The sequence below is a fragment of the Sorex fumeus genome, unplaced genomic scaffold, assembly GCF_029834395.1.
Source record: "Sorex fumeus unplaced genomic scaffold, SorFum_2.1 ptg000030l, whole genome shotgun sequence".
NCBI classification, from domain to species: Eukaryota; Metazoa; Chordata; class Mammalia; order Eulipotyphla; family Soricidae; genus Sorex; species Sorex fumeus.
Genome location: NW_026606087.1, coordinates 4,230,086 through 4,254,652, shown reverse-complemented (window position 1 = coordinate 4,254,652; position 24,567 = coordinate 4,230,086). Strand labels below are relative to the sequence as shown.

Below are 24,567 nucleotides of genomic sequence, written 5' to 3'. Positions count from 1 at the left end.
AGTTGTAGACTTACAAATTTTTGTGCTTGGGTTTCAGTTATACAATGATCGAATACCCATCCCTCCACCAGTGCCCATTCTCCACCACCACCAGTCCCAGTATTCCTCCCACCCTCCATCCCCCCCATCCCACCCTACCTTTGTGGCAGGGCATTCCCTTCCTTATATCTTTTGAATAATTTACTTTAAAGCAATGTCCTTTTGTATAGACACAGAAAGACAATTTATATTATGCTTTTGTAACTTAGGATCTAACTGGCTTCGAATACTATTTACTCCCGGGCATCTGCTTTCTTGACTTAAGCCTCAGTTGCCCCTAGTTTCTAGTTCCCCTAAGCAGGGTCCCTACAAGGGACTGAATGGATCCAGGGCAAGCTATAAGCTACCCTGACATTAAAATGGACCAGGCCAAAGTGCCACGACACTCAACTATAAGTTGAGAACATGGTCATGGACAGATGCTATCATGATCCAAAAGTAACAACGAGACTAGGACCCTGCTAAGGATAGGAAAGACTAATCTGGCCTGAGTACTGTAGTCTGAGATCAAGATGACCCAGGAGAGCAATTCTATAAGATTAATATATCTCTTACTGTGTCCACACAAAATGATTAATATTATGAATGCTTATATGTTTGGTGGACAAGGAGAGAAGAAACACACCCATGGGATTCCGCTCTAGGGTGGGTCCACCTCCTAAAAGAGAATCTGTCCTAGAAGCGGCTTTCCCTGAGGGAAAGAACTTTACCCCTATTGATTGTTGACCACACCTATACGTAAGCCTCAACCCCTCATGGTTTTGTAATTTAACTACACTATAAGAGGGGGCTGGGGGATCAAGATCCAGATTCAAGAGCCAGGAGGAGAAGGAGATTGAGGGAGACAGAAGGAGAATGAAGTAGCATGGCTGGGGAGAGAAACAGAGGGAGAAAGACAGGAGTGAATGGAGATGAGATTGGAATAAACTGCAACTGAGACCAACCAGCCTGGCCCTCATTCCTTCCTTCACCTACCCATCGCCATCGGCCTCCCCGAGGTGAGGGAAGTGGCATGAGACTACCGAACTCAGGCAATGGGAGAGATAGAGTGCTGCTCCCCTTTTTGAGTTTACACACATACTAATATAGATTAATAACACAATAATTAGGTAAGGGAAAAAAAGAATTAGGTAAGAGGAAAAGGACCCAAAAAAAATATGCAGTATGCAATTTGCTGTCATTTGTGAAATAAATTTTAAAAATACATATATACAAGTATATATATATATATACTTGTAAAAGTATACGTTTGTTATTTTTGAATCAAGAACTTTAGATGGACATACAAGACACTAATAGGAATAGCTACCTTCAGTACATGTGGGAATGGAGTTAAAAGTAATACAGATGTAATCATGACTTTTGAGTAATACAGATAAATGTGACTTCTGAGTCACTATATGGTTTTGATACTTAAATCATCAGTTTATTTTAAGTAGAGGAATATAACTAGAAGATTTACTAATATCTTAACTGAAACATTTCAAATGCACTTTCATTTTATTGTTAAAAGGGAAAGTTGGGTTGCGAGAAAATTCAAGTGATAAAGTAAATGCCAAGCATGTGCAAGGTTCAATCACCAGCATCAAATAAACCCTAAACATCAAACCGAGAACTGCCAGAGAGAGAAGGATAGGAAAGGGGCAGTGGCCCTATGTTTTTATTAAAAATAAATAGTAGACATACTGGGCCTGCTTGAGCAAATCAATGAGCAATGGGGGTAACAGTGACAGTGACAGATATACTATATATATTACTGTAGATTAAGTAGCAACTTAAAGTGTCAAATTTATTCATCTCATTAAATACTTTCAATAAAGAATAACAAATACATACCAGAATAGGTTCCTGAAAGAACAAGTTTCCCTCCTTTGGGAAGATTACCAGAGGGACAGAACATCAGAGATATGTCACAGTACTAAATGAATTAAAGTAAGGTTTAGTTGCGGTTTATTTCAAGTAGGATAGAGTAGGGCTGGAGCATAGCACAGTGGGTAGAGCGTTTGCCTTGCACGTGGCTTACCGGGTTCGATTCCTCTGTCCCTCTTGGAGAGCCCGGCAAGCTACTGAAAGTATCCCGCCTGCACGGCTGAGCCTGGCAAGCTCCCCTTACATTCGATATGCCAAAAAAAAAAAAAAAAAAAAAAAAAAAAAAAAACAGTAACAACAAGTCTCACAATGGAGACGCTACTGTGCCTGCTTGAGCAAATCAATGAACACTGGGAGGACAGTGCTAAGTGCAGTGCAGGACAGTGCTAAAGATAGAGTAAGCTAGCATCTAAACTAAAGTGTCTCAAAATGACTTTTCATGTTACCTCTATTACCTCACATTATCAACCCTACAAATAAGGTATTTTTATTAAAGATAATTCCTTTTTTAAAAGAAAATTGGGACAGGATAGTACAGCAGATACCGCACATGCCTTGCACACAACCAACCTAGATTCAACCCCCAACACCCTGAGCCCCGCATGAAGTGATCACTGAGTACAGAGCCAGAAATAAACCCTGAGCACTAAATAGTTTAAAGAGATTATATTTGTCTAAGCTCAAATGACTAATAAATTAGGGCTCAACACATCTCTAAAAATCTCAGTTTTTTTTTCCCACCAAAGTGTCAGGAGCGAGAGTGGGGGGAGCGGGACTAAAAGTACTTTTGGGAAATAATAAAACTTAAGAAGAGATACCCAAACTATGAAGTAGCCCAAGGGCATGAAAACCATATCCCTTTGAAATACAAATCCTGAGTTCTCTGAAAAGGAGAAACTATGGCACCACCCAGAGGCAGAAATCTGGCCAGAAAAGGGAGGACCCCTCAGAAAGAAGCTACAGAAGAACCTGAGATATTAAGAGACTATATATAAACAGTGCAAGAGATGAGATTATGAGATCAGCTGCAGCACAAGGCTTCCCTGTAACAAACATCAGATTAATCTTTGTTTGCAAAACTCATGGCAAAAAAAAAAATTGGAAGAACTATATAAAAGCTCCTTCCTTGCTCTTCATGTTATATTCTCCCTTAAATAGTAATCTCACTTGTCTGTATGTTTCATTGCTTATTTCCACTCTGAAGAAACTCGTGTTCTCTCTTGAAAACATTTTCCCCTCATCTTCTCCTCTCACATATTTCTAAGCAAGTCTCACACAATAAAAATTTCCCTACTTCACTATTTCAACTCTTCCTAAAATTCTTTTCCGTGAGAGACCTAAAATGCTGTGCCAAGGTTGAAACTGACCTGGCATTTGCCAAGGTTGAAACTGACCTGGCATTTCCCTTAGCCCTGGTGGCCTGTTGGGTCCAGCAAAGAGGGAAGGACTCTATCCTGGAGTCTACCTCCCTCACGCCCCACTTTAGAGAGCCACCAGCAACAATACTAAATTATTTCTGAAATTTAATACACAACTCATCAAAATGACATACTCAGAAAATGAAATGTTAGTTGTAGCATTTCAAACAACCAAATGATAGAAGGTAGGCAGATTCAAAGATAGGTTTGAAAAACTGTTTGGCTATGAATTATTCTTTCCTTACATTTTATCTTCCCCAATTTAAACTGCTCAAAAACCTGGGCCAGAGATAGCACAGCGAATAGGATGCTGGCCTTGCACGCAGTTGACCCAGGTTCGATCCTCCCTCAGCTCACAGTTCCCTGAGAAAAGCCAAGAGTGATTCCTGAGTGCAGAAGCAGGAGTTAAGTCAGTCCTAAGCACTGCAGGGTATGACCAAAAAACCCAAAACAACAAAATTACTGGAATATTCAAAGTAGAAACAAAAGATTATAAGAATAAAATCTAAATAAATATGTATCAAACTCAGAATAGGAGAAAAATTTCCAAGCCTCAAAAAACAAAGAAAAAGGAAACAGAGCAATAGTAGTGTGTTGGCCTTGCACACAACTGACCTGGATTCAATCTCATGCATTCCTTTGGTCCCCTGAATTAATTCCAGAGCAAAGAGTCAAGAGTAACCCTTGTCATCACCAGGTGTGACCCAAAAACAAACAAACAAACAAAAAAAAGAAAAGTCCCACCAAACCAACAAATGTTAGTACAAGAAATAATTAAGTGCAGTCTCTTTATACTAATATTCTCAACAAAACAAAAAAAAAAAAAAACACTGTTCATTGATTTGCTCGAGCGGGCCCAGTAACGTCTCCATTTTGAGACTTGTTACTTGTGTTTGGCATATCGAATATGTCACAGGTAGCTTGCCAGGCTTTGCCATGCGGGCAAGATACTCTCGGTAGCTTGCCGAGCTCTCCAAGAGGGGTGGAGGAATCGAACAGGCTCCGCCAGGCTGGCTGTGTGCAAGGCCAACGCTCCAGGAGTGATATAACACAGCGGGTAGGGAGTTGGCCTTGCACGTGGTCGACCCGGGTTCGATTCCCAGCATCCCATATGGTCCCCCAAACACCACTAGGAGTAATTCCTGAGTGCATGAGCCAGGAGTAACACCTGTGCATCACCGGGTATGACCCAAAAACAAACAACATTCTTAAAAAAGACTAGTGAAAATTAGGAATGAAATTAGGACTGCAGAATGGCTTCCAAAAAGCTAAAGATTTCAATTTCAAATTACAGAAGATCAAATTTTTAAATTTAAACATTTTAATAAAACAAAATTAATGACAAAATTCTGAACACTGTGATGGAAAATGGGCAAGTGTATGAAGAAGCTTTTTGTTTTTATTTTGTTTTTTAGCCACATCAGCCATGCTAAGGGCTTACTTCTTTCTGGCTCTGAGTTATGGGATCACTAATGGCAGGGCTCGGGGGTACCATATGGGGGTGCCTAAGATCAAACCTGGGTCAGCCACCTACCTGCTGTACTATCAACCCAGCCCCCGAAGTCACATTCTGTTTTTAAAGAATACTGAAGAGGTCAAAAGGCGGGAATTCAACCTCATTAGTAGTATAAGAAAACCAAGATAAATCTGAGATGTTTAACACATTAACTTGTCTAAGATTTATTACTTTTAACGGTAACCAGTGATAAAATGAAACGTAGAAAAAATTACAACATGTGGAAGAATAAACTGTTAAACTTGGTAGGTATCATATACTTTGTGAGATAAGTACCCTTTTAAAATCATGTCCTTGGAGTTATAGTATAGCGGGTAAGGCACCTGCCTTGCAAGTGCCCAATGTGGGTTTGATACCTAGCATCCATATAGTAACCCAAGCACTGCCAGCAGTGATTCCTGAGTGCAGAGCCAGGAGTAACCCCTGAGCATCTCTAGGTGTGGCTCAGAAACAAAAGAAAAGTGAGTAAAATAAAATATGTCCTGAGAAATGTTTATCAAATAGTCTCCGGGGCTCTACCAGAAATGATTTGTAAGGGGAGAGATATGAGTGAGGAAGTGCTGAGCATAGCCAGGTGTGGTAAAAAGACCAACAAACAAAAAATTAAAGTGAGAGGGAGGAGGGAAAAGGAAAAGAATAATGTTCATTTCTTTGGGTTTTTTTTTGGGGGGGGGGTTGGTTTGGGGGAGGGGTCACACCCTGTAGGTCTCAGGGTTTATTCCTGGTTTCGCCCTCAGGAATCACTCCTGGCAGTGCTCAGGGACTACATGTGGTGCCTAGGATCAAACCTGGGTCGGCCAAGTGCAACGCAATCACCCCACCAGCTCAGAGAATAATGTATAGTACTACATCTGTTTATAACACTCAAATTTTCTTCTAAATTTTCAAAGTAAAAAACCTGTGGCATGCTAAAGATCCAAATTGTTTTATTTATGCCTGACAATAATTACCGGGTCAAGGCTTATAGTTCCATTTTCATCTTTGCTAAAGAAATTATTTTAAAAATGCTTAATAATTTTTAAGAAATATTTATATAATTTTAAAATCACTGTTTTCACACTATTATTAAATAGCATTCAACAGGGGAAACAATGATTTCTTACGATTTTTCATTTAAAATGACACTCATTATAATAGAGTAAGTGGGGTATCTTCCTTGTATATGGCCGACTCAGGTCTCTGGCACTCCATGATTCCCAAATACAACCGGAATGATCCCTGAGTGCAGAGCCAGAAGTAAAAACCCTGAGCACAGCTGTGTGTGCCCTAAAACAAAACAACTTCCCTTTAATGTTTTGAGCTCAGTAACTTGAACAATGGCACATGTACATGAATATAAATAATGCACATATACCTTCCTGGTACTAATCTCAGCCATTCTTGGGTGTTAGTCTCCTATTTTGTTACTTTATGTTCCCCAGATGAATGCAATCTTTCTATATCTAACCCTTTCTTCCTGAGTCATTTCGCTTAACATGATAAGTTTAGAATATTTTAAAACCAAATTCAAGAAATTTGCAGATAGAGCCAGGGGTCCAATCTTGGGAGCAAAAGTAAAATGTGTCACTGACTTCCCCACTGGTGGTGACAATGCCAAGACAACCGGTGACTGGGTCTAAGAATTAAGGTGAGACTAGCCATTAGAATAAACAAGCCCACAATGAAGTTTCTGTCCTTATCTCCGAAACCCTCAGCATAGTGGAAATATTGCTTTTGATGCAAATGTCACTATTTCTTTAAAAGAAAAATAAAGTCAAAGATCTTTGGAGACTTAGAAACTTTCTGGAGGTTTGCTCTTCAAACCTGTATTCTCCCTTGAATCTGTATCTCGCTTATCTCTATGTCTCTTTGATTGTCTCTATATCTCTCAAACTCTTATTTCTTCTTTCTCTCCCTTCACATTTTCAATAAAAACGGAAGGAAGGAAGGAAGGAAGGAAGGGAGGGAGGGAGGAAGGAAGGGAGGGAGAAGGGAAGGGAAGGGGAGCTTTCTGGATCTCTAAAAATGATCCTGCGCAGTTTTGAGGGCTAGAAAGTTGATAGATCCCATCCTCATATCAATAACATTGATGCAATGGAATGCCCTCTAATTAAGGACTACAAAGGGAACTGTTTCAATAAAGGATTATTTTACAACAAAAAGTCAAATTATTATTTTATTAAATTATTTAATACTACCACAGTTCTGCTGTAGGGCTGAAGCGATAGCACAACAGATAGGGCTTTTGTCTTGCACTGGGGCGACTAGGGTCTAATTCCTCCACCCCTCTCAAAGAGCCTGGCAAGCTACCAAGATTATCTCGCCCGCAAGGCAAAGCCTGGCAAGCTCCCCGTGGTGTATCCAATATGCCAAAAACAGTAGCAACAAGTCTCACAATGGAGACGTTACTGGTGCCCGCTCGAGCAAGTCTATGAACAACGGGAGGACAGTGCTACAGACAGTGCTAACACAGTTCTGAATCAAGTTCATCAATGATTGACTATGACAAGTCTTTCACAACCAACCAAATACTAAATGATAAAAAAATTAGCTTTATGGGGCTGAAGAGATAGTACAGCAGGTATGGCACTTGCCCTGGATACAGCAGACCCAGGTTTGATCCTGGCACCTCATATGATCTTCCCGATACACAAGTACCACCAGGAATAATTCCTGAGTGCAGAGCCAAAAGGCAACCCGACCATCATCAAGTGACCCAAAAAAAACCCGGATTTTTTAAAACCTATAAAGATAAAAATAGTACCAAGTAATCAGATTATCTTATATTATTAAACAGGAAAACATAAGTAAGCTAGTAAGGACAAAGATGCTTTTCTTGAAAGCATCTTTGAGAAATCAATGGTGGCAAAGGTCACATATTTGACATTTTTTTTAAACAAGTACAATTTCAGGCCCAGAGAAATAGAACAGGCAGGTAAGGTGCTAGCTTTGCATGCGGTTGACCCAGATTTGCTCTCCAGCAGCCTATATGGTCCCCTGATCCCACCATTAGTGATCACTGCAGTCAAGAGTAAGCACAACTGAGTGTGCAATCCCCAACCCCCCCCAAAAAAAAACAAACTAGTACACTTCCAACTGTATTCCCATTGCCCACAACTACACTTACCAACCTCTTAATTTGTTTCCCAAAAGCAATATTTTTGAATCCTGATTGCTTACCTTCCATCTCTAAGTTCTAGATTGCTACCTTACAAGGTAGGTCTGAGTTTCAAGAATGCCAAAGTAAATCAGAGCATGCCAATTTAGAAAATGCAACACAGCTTAAACCCTAATAAATTTTCTTAGCTTTCCCTATTTATAAAGAATCAAGGAATATATGTGTGTATGCATATATATATGAAAGCAACAAAAGCTTTTTAATACCTAAAACTGTATGTGAAACTCAGAACTCTAGAGCTACCACAAAGAAAAAAGAATATACATACTAAGAACTGGGAGTTAAAATATACAAGGAGAGGGCACTGAGCAAGCACATACTCCATTGCTTCTGTTAGTCTCACCTAACCCCTTTCCCTTTGCAAAAGCTTCTCAGAGGACAGAAAGAGGAAAGTGACTGCCGAAAGAGCTTATTCTTTTCATAAATCATTAAGGAAACATGGTGATCAAGTTGATTCTGATCACAGAGCACATGATCCCTGAGCACTGCTTGACATGGCCCAAACACCAAAAAATAAATAATAAAACTCTCAATACAGGAACTCCTCACAAACATAAGACGTTTTATTTCCTGTACCAAAGAGGAAAAAGTATTAGACTAGTTTGCAATGAGAAGACTAAACTAAAAGGAAAGAAATTAAGTCAACAAACTCCCAAACTAATCATAATTAAAAACCAATAATCAGGGGCTGGAGCAATAGCACAGCAGGTAGGGCGTTTGCCTTACACGTGGCCGACCCGGGTTCGATTCCCAGCATCCCATATGGTCCCCTGAGCACTACCAGGGGTAATTCCTGAGTGCAGAGCCAGGAGTAAGCCCTGAGCATCGCCAGGTGTAACCCAAAAAGCCAAAAAAAAAAAAAAAAAAACCCACAATAATCAGAGTGAGAGAGAAGGTAGAGGGGGTGAGAGGCACTTGCCTTGCATGCAGCTACACAGGCTAGATTCCCAGCACCCCATGGGTAGCCCAAGCCCCACTAGGAATGACTGCTGAGGACAAAGCCAAGAGCAAACCCTGAGTACAGCTGGGTGTGGCCCCAACACACACACACATATACACACACACACAAAGGGACAATATTCTATACAGTATAAATTTGCATAAGCTATGATAAATTTTAAATTTTAAAAGGTAGGGCTCTTCTGCAAAATGCAGACAAAAAGCTACTTAATGCTTTAACATTCCTTATCAACTCTCCTTCACTTAGCATACTATCATCTTTTTGTTTTGTTTTTGTGGGCCACACCTAAGTTTAGGAATTAGTCCTGGGTCTTCACTCAGGGACACCAGTGGTGCATAGGAGAGATAAAGTAGGGTGATTTGCATACAGGATATTGCCCTACACGTAATAGTATCTCTCCAGCCCCTACTCTCCTATTCTTAGTTCCATCAAAGACCTTCCACACTTATTCTCCCTAAGGTCCACTTCATGGTTGTTTTTTTTTGGGGGGGGGAGGGGTGGATCTGGGATTATACCTAGCTGTGTTCAGGGATCACTGGCAGGAATCAGCTCTCATGTGGGCAATTTTTACTGACAAGCTACTTCCTTCCTTGATGCTACACTATTTTTCAAAGCTTGCAAGAAACAATGAGAAAGAAAAAAACATATACACAGGTGGAAAGACCACATGATGAAGACCAAAAGTCCACCTGAAATCTTTTTTGGAATAAGAAAAGGGTGAAAACTCAGAAATAGTGTACAAACATTTAAAGCATCACTATAAGCGATGTTATTCTATAGTTTATTACCTCAACACTACAGTTTATTATCTCGACTCCCGTGTTTCAGAACTTCCCATCCCACTTTCTCATAAGTTTTTTAAAAATTCTTCAAAATGTCGGAGAAATTTAAAGCATTTTGTCACCAATAATTAGCTCATACACTTCTTACAGTCTTAATTCACCCTCAAGTTCCTTCCCAAGTTTTTTTACTGCCTCATGATTTCTGTTCAAATGCTAACCTTATTCTAAAGCTTTGAACCTCAGTCCAGGATGGACTCTGCAGTACAAAAACTCTTGATGGTTGCATTCCTTATTCTCACTTATTCCAAGTTGTCCAAATGAAAATCAGTATACTGAGCTGGTCCGATAATATTACTTTAAATAAAAGGCAAGTCGTCTACTCACAATTTTTGAAAAGTTTCCCCATCAACTAAAAGCTGAGGTTACGCTGAGGTTCCATTAACCTATCAATTGAGGCATGTCCGGACTAGTGACTTTTTTTCATCACGGACCCACAATACTGAGGAGCACCGAGGACAAGTACCATATCTCGGAGGCCCGAGGACGGCCACATCGCCCCCACACTCTCCGGTTACTAAGAAATGGCTCACCTCCGGGCAACCCGGACCCGGGAACACTTGGGGAGTGGATGACTCGCGCCTGAAGCTCTCCCGGGAGCAAGTTTGGGGCAAAACACGCTCTGCCACGCACGACTCTGTTAGGCAGCACGTTAAAAACCACGCAACACATTCTTGAAATCTCACTCCTCTGCCCCCAAACGATGACTACCCGCCACCGAATCCCCGATTGTGATGCGTCCTCCGTGGGATGTCTGGCTCCAGCCCAGGCTGACAGAAAAGGGGCGGGGCACGGGGGCGACTCCGCGCCGCGAAGGAGGGATGAGGGGATCGCCTCCACTCCTGAGGAAGAGGCCTCGGAACTCCCGACCCCCAAAGCAGCACTCCCGAAACCCAAGTCCATCCCTGACGACCCCAACTGGTGGCAGCGGCCGGCGCCCAGAATCCCACCCACGGTTCCCAGCAGGTTCCCAGACCTCCCCCATAGCAACTCGGCTCCCTCGCCCAGATTCGCCCCCGTCCAAGCCCAGCCTCGGGCGCCGCCCCCACCTTCGGTCCCCCGGTTGAGCTTAGTCCCCCCGAACCTGTAATGCCCGTTGAATGGTCACCGAAGATCTATGCAGTGGCCAGTGCCAGCGACACCTCCGCTCCTGCCCACTGGTTCCCTTCGGAGGTGACTGCTGGCCGCCACTCACGCGGCAGCGGCTCCCCGTGCCGCCCGCAGGTTGCAGGCCGGCTCCTAAGCTCCTTCTCGCGAGAGTCAGCAGTCCGAAGTAGCGAGGCGATCTGTGCTCTCGCGAGAATGGAAGCTCACTGCCCCGGGAGTGGGCGGGGCGCGGAGTGGGAGGTTTGCCTGGGGAGCTAGAGCTTCATTGTGGGCTTTTTAAAAGCCTCAGGTTTGCCTCGGCCGATTGACAGGTGCCTTTCCTCACGGACGTCGGCTCAGAATCCCCGGCTTAATTCTCGGCCCAGCCCTCCCCCAAGCCTTTGATTCCCTACGTTTTCCCGTGGGTTTCTGTCACCGTTAGACAAAAAAAAAAAAAAAAGCGGAGTGTCTCTCCAGTCTCCTGAAGAAATACCTGTGGGCCCCTCGTTGGCTCTGGGAAATCGATTTCTTCCTCCACTGTGCGATACCGGGACCCGCACAGCCGGCTCGGCTGCGGAGTATTGACAGCTGCGGGTTGAGGAGAGGCAGCCGGAGGGGAGCACCCCCTCAGGTGGCCGGCGCGCACAGCTGTTTGTTTTTAAACGCTGGGTTGGCGGGAACCCGCGTGCCGGCTGAAACGCCTGCGGTTGGACGGGGATGAGCTCCTGCTCCGTGGGGGCAGCGGGGTCGCCAAGTAAGAGTTTCTTTCCCTCAACTCTGTTTCAGCCTGAGCCTACAGCGAACCCGACGTTGAACTGGGCTGTTCACAGGGGCTGTGCCGGGGAGGTGTGGCCGCTGCGCAGCCCTCCAAGCTCGCCCTGGGGTGAAACTCGCCGGAATAGGGACACTTCCTTCACCCGATGAGTTGGAAAGCCTTGCTGCTCGTCGAGGCTGGGAGTGACCACCTCTCTCCCTTTGAGGGAGCCTCCGCTGGAAAGCGATACTTGAGCTAAATCTTGAAGGATGAGTAAGAGTTGCACAATTCTGAGCAGTGGGCAGGGCGTTGCCAAGGAAGCCAAGAAGAGGACCTGGTTTCAGCAATGCTACGAAAACAGATTTTGCTTGGAAGAACTTCATTGAAGCACACTGAATCACTTTTTGGTTCGAGAGAATATCCTGGTTTCCACCTGTGATAAAGTGTTTTCCACGCCAATAGGAAATGAGTACTTAAGCAGCGTAATATAGAATAACGATCCTCATGCCTCATTCAAGGACAATCAGACCAAGAACGGAAGTTATCGTCATAATATACTTAATTATTGCCAATATTCTGCCAAATTGGAGACTGCCACTATCCTTAAAGTTTTCTACGTAAGAATGGCAATTTAATAGGAATTTTTTTAAAGAAATAATCTTATGGAGGGCCAGAGAAAGTTCAAAGGGTACACTCCTGGTTCCCCCGCACCACCGGGAACGACCTCGGACTCAAGTAAAAGGAAAGAAATTAAAAACTAACACCATGAGTATTACCTCAAACGTTAAAACAACCGCAGAAACTCAATCATTTTTGATTTTTTATCAAAGTTTTCTTCTCTAAGCCAAAAATGAAAGTGATTCTGTGGTTTTAAATTGGGGTTAGTGTGGTCTGTCATTTTCCTGCATTAAAACAAAAGGCTTAGTTTTAATCCCAGTTTAAAGAGTCTGGGATTGTTCTATGTAGTTTGTACAAATCATCCTTTCAACATTAGCCATTTTTTTCATATATATATTTTTATATTCCGTGGTTTTATTTAGTTCTCTATACTCTTTTTTTTCTTTTTGGGTCACACCTGGCGTTGCACAGGGCTTACTCCTGGCTCTGCACTCAAGAATTACTCCTGGCAGTGCTCAGGGGACCATATGGGATGCTGGGAATCGAACCTGGGTAGGCAGCGTGCAAGGCAAACGCCCTACCTGCTGTGCTATTGCTCCAGCCCCTAGTTCTTTATACTTTCCCTGGGAATATCCTAGTCTTCCTCGACACCGTGTGCCTATTATGTACTCTGCTTAGTGTAATACACAAGTTGAATAATTTTCCATGAAACATTTAGAAAAATATCCGGACAAATTCATGATTTTTTGAAATGTGGAACCGTTATTCCAAACGTTGTTACAACTAGTCAAACCATTTCTACTTTGCTTCAAGTGACCTGGAGTTTTATTATTCTATTCTTAGGTACTTTGGTGATCTACTATTGAACTACATGGCATGTTAAGATGGTTTGAGGGCAGAGTATAAGAGAGACTTCTGGTTGAATGCTTGCTCAACAAATAATAAACCACAGACCTAGATTCCTATTTACCTTTAAAACCTGAATATTTTTTTAAACTACAAAATCTGAGCAGTAGCACCTACTTAATAATTGGTACAGGAAAACTATATTCTAGTCACAATCTGTTCAGCAGAATTTATCAAGACATTGTGTAAGAATACAAAGGGATACAAGGATTTGGAGAAAAGGGAATCGTAGTATGTTGTTGGTAAGAAGGTAAACTGATACAGCCTTTATGGGGAACAGTATGGTGACTTCTAAAAAAAGAAAAAGAAAGGCAATAGTAGTCCAGCTATTTCCCTTCTATGTACTTAAATAACACAAAGAGATATATGCACTATGTTAATTGCAGCATTACAAAAGCCAAGATAGAAAACAGCCTACATGTCTATCAATGGATGAATAAAGAATAATAGATTTAATAAAGAAGCAGTAGTATTTATATATAGTAGAATATTATGCACTTTTTTAAAGTTTAGGGGCTACCCGCACGACAGAGCCTGGCAAGCTCCCCGTGGCGTAATCAATATGGCAAAAACAGTAACAAGAAGTCTCACATTGGAGATGTTACTGGTGCCCACTCGAGCAAATCGATGAACAACTGGAGGACAGTGCTACAGTGCTACAGGGGCCTGGTAGTAGTATAAGGGGTAAGGAACTTGCCTTACATACTGCTGAACCTGGTTAAATCTCCAGAACAACAAATGATCACCAAGCACCACCTGTAGTGACTCCTGAGCAAACAGCCATGAGAAAGTCTTGAAAGATTGCCATGTGTGGCCCCATGAAAAAAAAAATAAGATTATTGTATTTTAAAACCCTAGAGGAATTATGTTAAGTGAAATAAGATGAAGACATGTATGATGTCCCCCAACTGTGGAAAATAATGCAAAAGCGAACTCTTAAAATATTGGTGGGAGAAGGATTTGAATAACATTTGGTAGTGCTCAGGGCCTATTCCTGGCTATTCCTCTCAGAAGGGACCATATGCAATGCCAGGGTCAAACCAGGAAGATTCAGACCTGTGAGTATATATATATTCTGCTGATAACAGTTAGATGTATAATTAGGGGCTGAAGCAATAGCACAGCGAGTAGGGCATTTGCCTTGCACATGGCTGACCCAGGTTCAATTCCCAGCATCCCGTACGGTCCCCCAAGCAACACCAGGAGTGATTCCTGAGTGCAGAGCCAGGAGTAACCCCTGTGCATCGCCGGGTGAGACCCCCCCCAAAAAAAAGATGGATAATTTAATAACAAATGGAAAACTATTTTGAGTTAAAAGAAAATAGAATGCCCTGGGAGGTCAGAGAAAAGAGAAATTATAGTTGACCTTTTAATAACCCAGGGTTAAGAGTACTACTGACCCTCAGGGTCAGAGAGATAGTACAGTGAGTAAGGCCTTATACACAACTGACAAGGTTTGATCCTTATCATCAAATATGGTCCCTCAAGGGCTGCCAGAAGCGCTGACCCAGGACAGGAGTAAGGCCTGAGTACAGCTCTGGGTGTCACAAAAAAAAAAAGGAAAAAGGAAAGAAAGAAGAAAAGGAAGGAAGAAAGGAAGGAAAGAAGGAAGGGAGGGAGGGAGGGAAAACAAAAAGTGCTGACCCTGAACCTAGGAAATAATTCATGAGTTAGGGCACTTGCATGTGGCCAACCCTGTTTCCCTCCCCGGCACCATATTATCCCCTACGCATTGCCAGAAGTGACCCCTGAGAACAGAGCCAGCAGTAGCCCTTACCATCACTGGGGGTAGGGGCTACTCAATCCTTCCTCAAATAACAAAATAATTCAAGATTGTAAAGGTGTAGATTTTTTTATAGTGTTGACCCTGTGCAGTCAAAAATCCACGTATAGGCTCATCTTTATTGACAGAGCTCCTTTCTGCTTGTTGCCCCCACACCACCAGAAGATGCCTAAACCCACCTTGTTCATGAAGATCCACCACAGCCTTGCCAGTCTCATCTTTCCTCTGCTCTCTTACATTCCTTGCTCCTCTACTTTAAATCTAGACTGTGATCCCCACCCATTCTTCTGCTTCTGTAAACGCCTCTTGCTCTCCCTCCCACCTATTGAAAACCCAGGAGGTCTCAATATGACCCAACAATCCCTGACTCCCACCCACCCTGGTTAGAATTCAGAGCCTATATCTGAGCCCACTGGTCCTGATGAGAAATAGAAGTAGGTGCAGAAATCAGTAGTCATAAGCATAAAACATATTAATGGTAGCACCACCTGGAACTCAGCTCCACCCTAAGCACCACCAACTGGAACTCAGGGCTCCACCGTTAGCACCATCTCCTAGAACTCAGAGCTCCACCCTAGCACCCATGAAGCACCATTAATAATGAAAAAATAAAGCGATGTAACTAAATAGATAGGAAAATAAATGAATAAAGATTGATCAAAAAATTAAAGAATTCATTGAAATAAAATTTAAGGAGCTAAAGTAGTAATTTTCAGCAACAGAATGGAAAAAACCAGAAATCATTATCAGTGATCTCAAAGAAAAAGCACACAATGTCATCAATAAAAAAGAGGTGGGTTGGAGTGATAGTACAGCGGGTAGGGCGTTTGCCTTGCATGTTGTTAACCCAGGTTCAATCCCCGGCATCCCATATAGTCCCCTAAGCACCATCAGGACTAATTCCTGAGTGCAGAGCCAGGAGTAACCTCTGGGAGCATTGCTGGGTGTGACCCTAAAAGGGAAAAAAAAAAAAAGAAGAGGAGGTAATCGAGGGGCCAGAGAGATAGTAGAGCAGGCAAGGTATTTTCCTTGCATGCACCCAACCCAGATTCTATCCCTGGCACCACATATTGCCCCATAAGCCCTACCAGGAGTGATACCTGAGTAGACATATAAGAAATAAGTCCTAAACACAGTTTACTGAGCCCCCACCTCTAACTTTTAGGTGTGGGACTTTGTCCTGGAGAACAGGAAGGAATCAAGTCAAAACACTTGATATCCCAACCCTACAATCCTATACTTAAAACAAGAACAATAGGATAGACACATATATTGCCCAAGCACATGTGCTGCTTATGACCACATGGCCAAGTACATGTTGCACCTGAGCACATGTATCACTGGCATCTACCCTCTCGAGATATGTAGTTTCATGCTTTCATATCTAATGCTGGGGTATGTGTAGGGATGCTCTCCATCTTTGGAGAAGCCCGTATTCTCTCTTGAACACATTATTCTGACTTTTCTCTTCCTCCTTCCCCTTCCTAAAATCCTCCAAATCTGCTTTTACTAAAAAAAAAAAAAAGAAAGAAAAGAAAGATATAATCAGATAAAAACAGAAGCCAGGGCCAGAGAGATAGTTTAGCAGGTAGGGCACCTGCCTTGCATGTAACTGACCTGGGTTCAATCCCCAGCACTCATATGGTCCCTTGAGTACAGCCATGAGTGACCCTTGGGCACAGAGCACAGAACCCTAAGCTCTGCTAGGCCTAGCCCCAAAACCAAATAATAAATTTAATTAAAAATTTAAAAACAGAAGTCAAAATCACTTACTGAAGCCATCTTGGTTATGGATGCCATATTGGATCCCAATCCTCTCTGAAACAAAATACGAAGGCAAATTCCTGAGGAGAGTTTCACTGTGCTCTAGAAAATAACTGAATTAGTTGGAGGCTGAGATACACATTCAAAGACATTTATCAAGATTGCTTACATCTAACAAATAGTTTAGTCCAACCCCGTCCACCTGAAATCTTACTGCTAACAAACCAAATCTCTATATACAGAAAGCCTGTAGGAACTTCCTAAGTAGCCAGTTAGCAAGAAGCCGCTCTGCAGGCATTGCTCCCTAGTAGAGTGTGCCTTTTGGCTGAGGGTTCAGCCACTTAAGTCTTCCCTAGCCACCACCCAATTCTACATGACCAGGGAAGTATAGTCACACTGGGCATTGGCAATCTGAAAGCCCTGGGTGCCACTAAGGACCTCTTGAATCTGGAACACAGGTGCCTCCAGGAATTTGCAATCATTATCCCTGAGTTGGCCCTCTCCAAGCCTGTCTGAACTTGAATGCCAGCTGGTGATTGCACACATCTGGTTGCCATCTGGATCTGCTTGGTCTTGGCACACAGGTATACCAGAGGTATAATCTTTGGTGTACCCTTGACCCATTCAGATTTGCTGAACACTTGTCACCTTTATTCTACCAAAGAACACGCAGCTATGCTTGACCTCTGGCTCTTAACTATGAGTTCATCCCTCAGTTGCCAACATGCACTCATGTCCCAAGTCCCCCAGTTGCACAAAGGTCTGCACAGTGCAACAGCTGCTTCTCACACTCGGGCTTACCCAGGAACTTTCCAATCACCTCCCAAACTTTGACACAGCTACTGCTGGACAAGGACAACAATTAAGCTCTGGTCACTGTCCAGGTGCCCCCAGTCCTGGGTGTTATAGTCATGGCAGAGTACTGATTAGTAAAAAATACTAAAGGATCTCCTGTAAAAGGGAAAGAAAACTCACTTGGAAGTAGCAAAATCCTAAACAACAAAATGTGGGAAAGAAGTGTGGCCTGGGAGATGACTTAAGGGACTAAAGCACATGCTTTGCTTGCAGAAGTCCCAGGTTCAACGTCTTACACTGCAAATAGTCTCTTGAGCACTGCTGGGAATGCTCCCAGAGTAGAAACCAGGAGTGACCCTTGTGGCTGTATTCAAGGGACCATATGAGTGGGTGTGTCTCAAAAAACACAAAAAAGTAGTGTTGGCATGGAGAGGAGGGGAGAAGAGTAGTATTGGAATCACCTAGAACAAACTTGACATTTATTTTTCTTTCAGTTTCAATTGGCATATAAGGTTAGAGTCATAGATGTAAATATCTCACAGTAATCTCAAAACAAAATAATCAGAAAAATCCTGAAGAGACTAAAGGAACCTAATCACCATAGAAAAAGAGTATATCAAGGTATAGCAGAAGCAGATACAGATGACAATTTTTTCTAAAACTAACATTTAATTTTGATATATTTGTGATTGGAAATTGCAGCTGGAGAACAAATTTATAAAATTTGTATGTTATAATAATAGATATTTATAAAATTTTTATGTATGTGTGTGTGCATCCATATGTGTACTTTATATTGCAGGAACAGACAAATTCCCTGTTGGAAGAGAATAAATAGAGCCCCCAAATGATCTCTATGTTAATGACATCCTCTATATTAGTGACAGCTGCAAGATAGTGCAATAGAAAATTCTACTCCTTGTCCCAATACTTGAACACTGAGTGGGCAACAATATATGAAGCAAAATACATTAAGGAGGATTCTAGTGTTCAGTTAATTTGTAGTACCCCAAAGAAGTACAAAACCAAAGAACCATAGTGGCATCGTTGCTATGGCAACAAAGCTCAGCAAAGAATTGGTTTGTCTCATCTGCCCCAACTATTTCCCAGGTTTCTGTTTCACATTCTGCAAACATGATTTCTACTGCAGCACTTCATGCTTTCAGAGAGTAAGAATCAAAGTGGCCTTTTCACTGGTTGCCAGAGTCCTAACCCCTCTTGATCCTGAGTCATTACACCAACATGAGCCCAGAGAAAACCGGTAGCTGAGTTGAGTATGTGCTGCTTGGCTAAAAGTCTATGTGAGAATGACTCTGACCCAGGCATGGCCAATAACTTCCCCATAGTCTCTTACTTACCAGCAGAGCACTGTATTTGGGTGTGCTCAGACAATAGTACTATAGTGCGAAAGTTAGGAACAGAGAAGCAGGAAACTCGAGTCAGGACCTCTGAGTGACCCATTCTAGCTGATCATAAATCATGAAGATATGATCAGAACAGAGCAGAAGAACCAGAGCGTTCAGGTTACTTGAGCAAGAACAAAAGAGGGTCACAGAAATAAATAGTAAATGTTTACATGGAACCTAAAATAGAATGCATTAATCACTGATTACATAAAACATTACATATGTTAGCAATCATTGTGTATATTAGATGAGAAAATTGTTCTCATAGAATCAGTGTATTCTGTATCTAACCTATATAATCCTGGTGAACTGCATTCATGGCTCCACCCCATTTTGGCATCAGCCAGATCAAGTTATTTACATATGTGTCTGCATCTGATTCTTGGTCAGATCACACCACCAGAGTTCATTTGTACTAATTTGCATATTGGGGTGCTCCCACTTTAACCTAGTTCCTACTATTGGGAGGTGAAAGTTGAGGAGACACTGAAATGAGCTGTGGGTATTTGTATTAACCTGCATATGGAGAAGGGATCTTTTCTGGGGTTCTAAACGGGGTAAGGGGTGGAATGTGGGAGAATTTCTGGCACCAAAGTCAGGATTCTTCTCCGTGTGAACTCAAACTTGCAGGTGGGATTTTTCTTGGGCATTTCATGCTTCCATGCTTCTGATGGGCTGGAGCGATAGCACAGCGGGTAGAGCGTTTGCCTTGCACGCCGCCAACATGGCTGACGCGAGTTCGATTCCTCCACCCCTCTCGGAGAGCCCGGCAAGCTACCGAGAGTATTTCGCCCTCACGGCAGAGCCTGGCAAGCTACCCGTGACGTATTCGATATGCCAAACACAGTAACAACAAGTCTCACGATAGAGACGTTACTGGGCCCGCTCAAGCAAATCGATGAACAACAGGAGGACCGTGACTTTGACATGCTCCTGATGGTTGCCATTCATACACCTTTAAACAGATGTCCACCCCAGAGCCTCTAGGCCTATTCTTTCTCTCTGGGATCCCCAGAGAGGGTGAAACTATAACCCATAAAGATCAGAAGCTACAGATATTGCTACTTGTAAATCTCTCAAGAAGACATGCTCTCTGTTCGGTAGAACAGCGTACAAGAGGACTAAAAAATACATCACCAACCCCGAAGCTCTTCATATATCAGTTAATATAGCACTGTAGTACTGTCCTCGTGTTGTTCATCAATTTTCTCGAGTGGGCACCAGTAGCATCTCCATTATGAGACTTGTTGTTACTGTTTTTTTTTTAGAAGACTACTCAGGCATTTTTCTCTGCAGCTAAGGTTAGAGAAGAGATAGATTCCTAATATTAAGGTTCTTCAATCCTACTGGCAAGCACTATTATGGGGTTTGGTTTATCTAAGCAAGTGTTAGAAAGATTCCAACTGCAAGGCATTGACTAAGCATCCAGAGACAGAGTGCTGAATATACATTTTTGCTGGGGTGGGTTATGCTTGGTATAATATTTCTGGAACAAAAGCAGTAGGAGGCTAGGAGGCTGTCCTCTGATCAGAGAAGTCTTGGGACAGTATTACTCAGTTACTGATAGTAAAGAACAGTTTCTTTAGTGTTGTTGAGAGTCTGCTCTCAAAATTTACTATAAATTCTTTTTTCTTTAGCATTCACAATGATTATGTATTGAATCCCTTTCTACTTTAACTAAAATAGGGTTTTTTCTTTGCATTACAACCCAAACCAGATCAATTCTACTAGGATGGCAGAAATTTATTAACATTCGTTAATGTTACAAAAAGTTCCATTGAAGTTCCATCTAAGTTTTCCCCTATATTAGATCCATTATCTTTTCTGTGTATCTCATATTATTAGCAAGTCATATGTAATATTATGATTATTTGTTTTTCTCTCTGACTTCCTCGTTGAACATGAACTTTTTGATACCATGGATAGGATTTTATTTAGTTCTTAGTGGTAGAAGCTACTTTTTTTTTTTTAGTTTAATTTAGTTTTGATTTGAGGACACATCTGGTGATGTTCAGGTGCTATTTCTGGCTCGTGCTCAGGAGTGATTACTTGTGGTGCTCAGGAGGCCATATATGGTGCTTGGAATTTAAACCAGAGTTTAAACCAACTCTGCAAGGCAAGTGCCATAACCCCTGTAATATTTCTCCCCCTCCACAAGCTACATCTTATTATTTATTTATTTATTTATTTAGGTCACTCCTGGCAATGCTCAGCAGTTACTCTTGACTCTGCACTCAGGAATCACTTCTAATAGTGCTCAGGGGACCATCTGGGGTTCTGGGGCTTGAACCTAGGTCACCCATTTGGCAACTACCCACCGTGCTATCAATCCCTCCAGCTCACAAGTCACATTTTAAATGTGTATGCTTATTGCATTGGACTGCACAGAATATAGAACATTTTTATAACCATCAAAATTTCTGCTGTACATAATTGACCTAAACATATGAGGACTTTTGATTTCACCTTTCTGAAACACCTTGTGCCTTTCTTTCATAGAATTTATCATAGCTAATAATAAATCAAGGCTTGTTTTCCCTAGTAAGTTATAGACCCCAAGAAGACAGGATCTGTGATGCTTTTACTAACCATTATGTGCCCTGTGCCTAATACATTTTATGACAAACAAGAACCATATAGGTATTTATATTTGCCAAATGATAAATAAAATTATAGTTGAATAATACAAGCAATTTTATATTGCAGAAAATTAAGGGTCCACAGTAGAAGTATGATCAGTGGTGGGTGAAATTTGAAGCCTTTGTGTACAAAGGCTTCAAATTTCAAACCATTTTGTTTTTCCTTACTGAGTATTTAATTTCCTCTCCTAAAATAAACAAAGTTGAAATCTAGTTTGTGAGATGTTTGGGGGCCTGTCACCCTGGTAAAATTAAAAGGGTGATTTTGAAAATATTAAAATATGAATGCACAATTAAGAAACATTGTTGCATTGCTCTACTGAGCCATGATCAACTCAACTTAATGGTTACTCACTGTCAAAAGACTTGGTAAGAAAGAAAGACTTCATTAAATTAGAATAGTAATCATTAAATTTTTATTTTTCATTGTAAGATGGAAGAGAAGTTAAAAGGTGCAATTTCATTCTTTTTTATAAATTGTGTAGTGACACATTTTACAAAGAATAAACTCTAGAGATAGAATAATGAACAATAATGAACAGTGCTTAAGTGAATAAAATAGAACTATATAATTAGAATTCCAGCTAATGTGGTTAGTGATGAATTACAAGTAAAATTTCCTATTTTTGGAAACATTGGCACTTGGTAATTATAATGGCATTTGAAAACTTTAGCAGCATGTGATAGCTATCCTGCCCTGCCACCACAGTGCTCTGCCACTACTGTTTCACTGAGATTTAGCTTTAATTAGTACATCCACATTAGCTTTGTCTTTTTCTCCAAGACTCTTTTGATGACTCTCAATCAAGACATTGTCTTCTTTTTTTCTGGCTCTCTGGGAACCACCATCTCTGTAAACAACGGGAGCTCCAAAGGCAACAAAATTATGCACATCCTGCAGCTTCTTCCGCAGCCATTCCACCCTCTCCATGGTGCTCAGATGTTTGCCCAGGTTATGCATAAGTTGTATCTCACTCACAGATCGCTTTCTAGAAGAAACGGAAATGAAGAGAGCGACTCCGTTAACTCCCTGCAAAGCCACTATTGCAAATTCCCATGCCCACAAAACACAGAATAAGTTGTGCAGTATTTACCTAATAGGCTTGCCATATGATTGTGCAAGGAAGTAAATTGCAAACATGACAATCATCACTTTGACCATGTTTTTTGCAGTTGTCATCCTCTCTGAGAGAAAAAGCAAAACAGAGAATTTGAATATTTTTAATATGTCAAACTATGGTAGTTTACATTTAAAATTTATAACCAGGCACACGGCCGCGCGACATCTTATTATGACATCTTATCATCTCATTCCTACTTTGGACAAACTGTCAGGCTACCGAATGTAGCCTGCCCACATGGCAGAGTCTGGCAAACTCCCCGTGGCGTACCCAATATGCCAAATACCAGTAACAATGGTGGGTCTCATTCTCCTAAAAAGCCTTGAATATAGCACTTTCTTAAAAATCTCAGGGCTAGGATGAAGGAGACGTTACTGGGGCCTGCTCGAGGCAATCAACGAATAACAGGATGGTCGTGATTCGTCATGATTCTTGAACCAGGCACACAGTGTGACATTATCTCAGATTGTTTTTCGCGACAGCCTTTTGGAAACAAGCCTCTATTGTACAGCCACATTACAGCCTCTTTCTTAATTTTATTTATTTCATTCTGATTTGGGGGATACACCTGGTTTTACTCGCTTAACGCTTGACTCTGCACTCAGGGATCACTCTAGGCAGGCTTAGGGGACCATATGGGATACCAGAGATTGAATTTAGATTGGCCTTGTGCAAGTGCCTTACCTGCTGTATGCTCCAGTCCTTCTGTTTATTTTCTAAATACACATCATTTGAGGTAGAAATTAGCTAGATTACTCTGATTAATTCTCAAAAAAAAAAAATACTTTCCTAGGTATTTTTTTGAGAATTCTTGTGAAAACTTTTATATGTTTTAAATCAAATGAGAGAAACTTTTTAAAATTTCATCCCAGAATTATGTTATTTATGACTAAATGCTTGTTGTTCTCTTGAAAATGGTTAATTCTTTTTATTAACCTAATAATTTATTTAAATTATTTACATTATCTATTTTAGCTAATTGCTTCTTTATTTGTTAATCTCATTACAGTATTGTTATACTAACCATAGATATCAAATTAAGATGTGGGGGAGGGTAGATAGTTCAAAGGCTTGAAGTGCTTGCTTTGCATGTGAGATCCTCAGGTTCGGTCCTTGGCACCACATGCTCCCCTGAGTATCTCCAGAGTGTCCACACAAGACTGGAAGTACATCCTGAGCATTACTGGATATGGTCCCCCCATTGGCCAAAGCACTGTAGCCCTGTCTGTAGCACTGTCCTCCCGTTGTACATCAATTTGCTCGAGCAGGCACCAGTAACGTCTCCATTGTGAGACTTGTTGTTACTGTTTTTGGCATATCGAATGTACCACGGGGAGTATACCAGGCTCTCCCATGCGGGCAAGACGCTCTTGGTAGCTTGCCTGGCTCTCCGAGAGGGGTGGAGGAATCAAACCCAGGTCGGCCATGTGCAAAGCAAACGCCCTACCTGCTGTGCTATCACTCCTGCCAAAACAAACAAACAAGCAAACAAAAAAACCCAACCAAATGAATTAATAGACTCTAAGTTAGAGATTTTTACTGACTGAATGCACATTTTTTTCACTATGAAAAAGAATATATCAAAGTATTTCTTAAAAATCTGACTTGGCACTTTATTTTTTATTATTATTATTATTATTATTATTATTATTATTATTATTGCCATTTGGGTCACACCCGGAGATGCACAGGGGTTCCTCCTGGCTCTGCACTCAGGAATTACTCCTGGCGGTGCTCAGGGGACCATATGGGATGCTGGGAATCGAACCCGGGTTGGCCTCGTGTAAGGCAAACGCCCTACTCACTGTGCTATCGCTCCAGCTCCCTCTTTATGCCACTTTAAAAAAATATTGGGGACCCACATGGAAGTGCTCAGGAGAAACTCTTAGATCAGTG

General features: G+C 41.7%; 2 protein-coding genes across 3 annotated transcripts in view; both read right to left on the bottom strand.

The window, feature by feature from the left end:
* BTBD10 (BTB domain containing 10) overlaps positions 1-11,085 on the bottom strand; it is a 70,573-nt gene extending 59,488 nt beyond the window's left edge. The window contains exon 1 of one of the 2 annotated variants that reach the window (XM_056115856.1): positions 10,884-11,085. The gene's annotated coding sequence lies outside the window, so the exon portion shown is untranslated. The remainder of the gene's footprint in view (positions 1-10,883) is intronic. The other variant, XM_056115858.1, reaches the window with a different exon arrangement.
* Positions 11,086-22,277: 11,192 nt separating this feature from the next.
* Positions 22,278-22,730, bottom strand: PTH (parathyroid hormone). The gene is made up of 2 exons (XM_056116322.1): positions 22,645-22,730; positions 22,278-22,539 (listed from the first exon to the last, which is right to left on the bottom strand). The coding sequence occupies exons 1-2, from the start codon at positions 22,728-22,730 to the stop codon at positions 22,278-22,280; spliced, it is 348 nt and encodes a 115-aa protein (XP_055972297.1).
* Positions 22,731-24,567: the final 1,837 nt, after the last annotated feature.

What these genes read in the sequence shown, in the direction of transcription:
- PTH (XM_056116322.1), bottom strand. Translation starts at nt 22,730, where the DNA reads ATGACAACTGCAAAAAACATGGTCAAAGTGATGATTGTCATGTTTGCA. An exon ending in TCATATGGCAAGCCTATTAG is followed by an intron (nt 22,540 to 22,644) that starts GTAAATACTGCA and finishes CGTTTCTTCTAG; the next exon opens with AAAGCGATCTGTGAGTGAGA.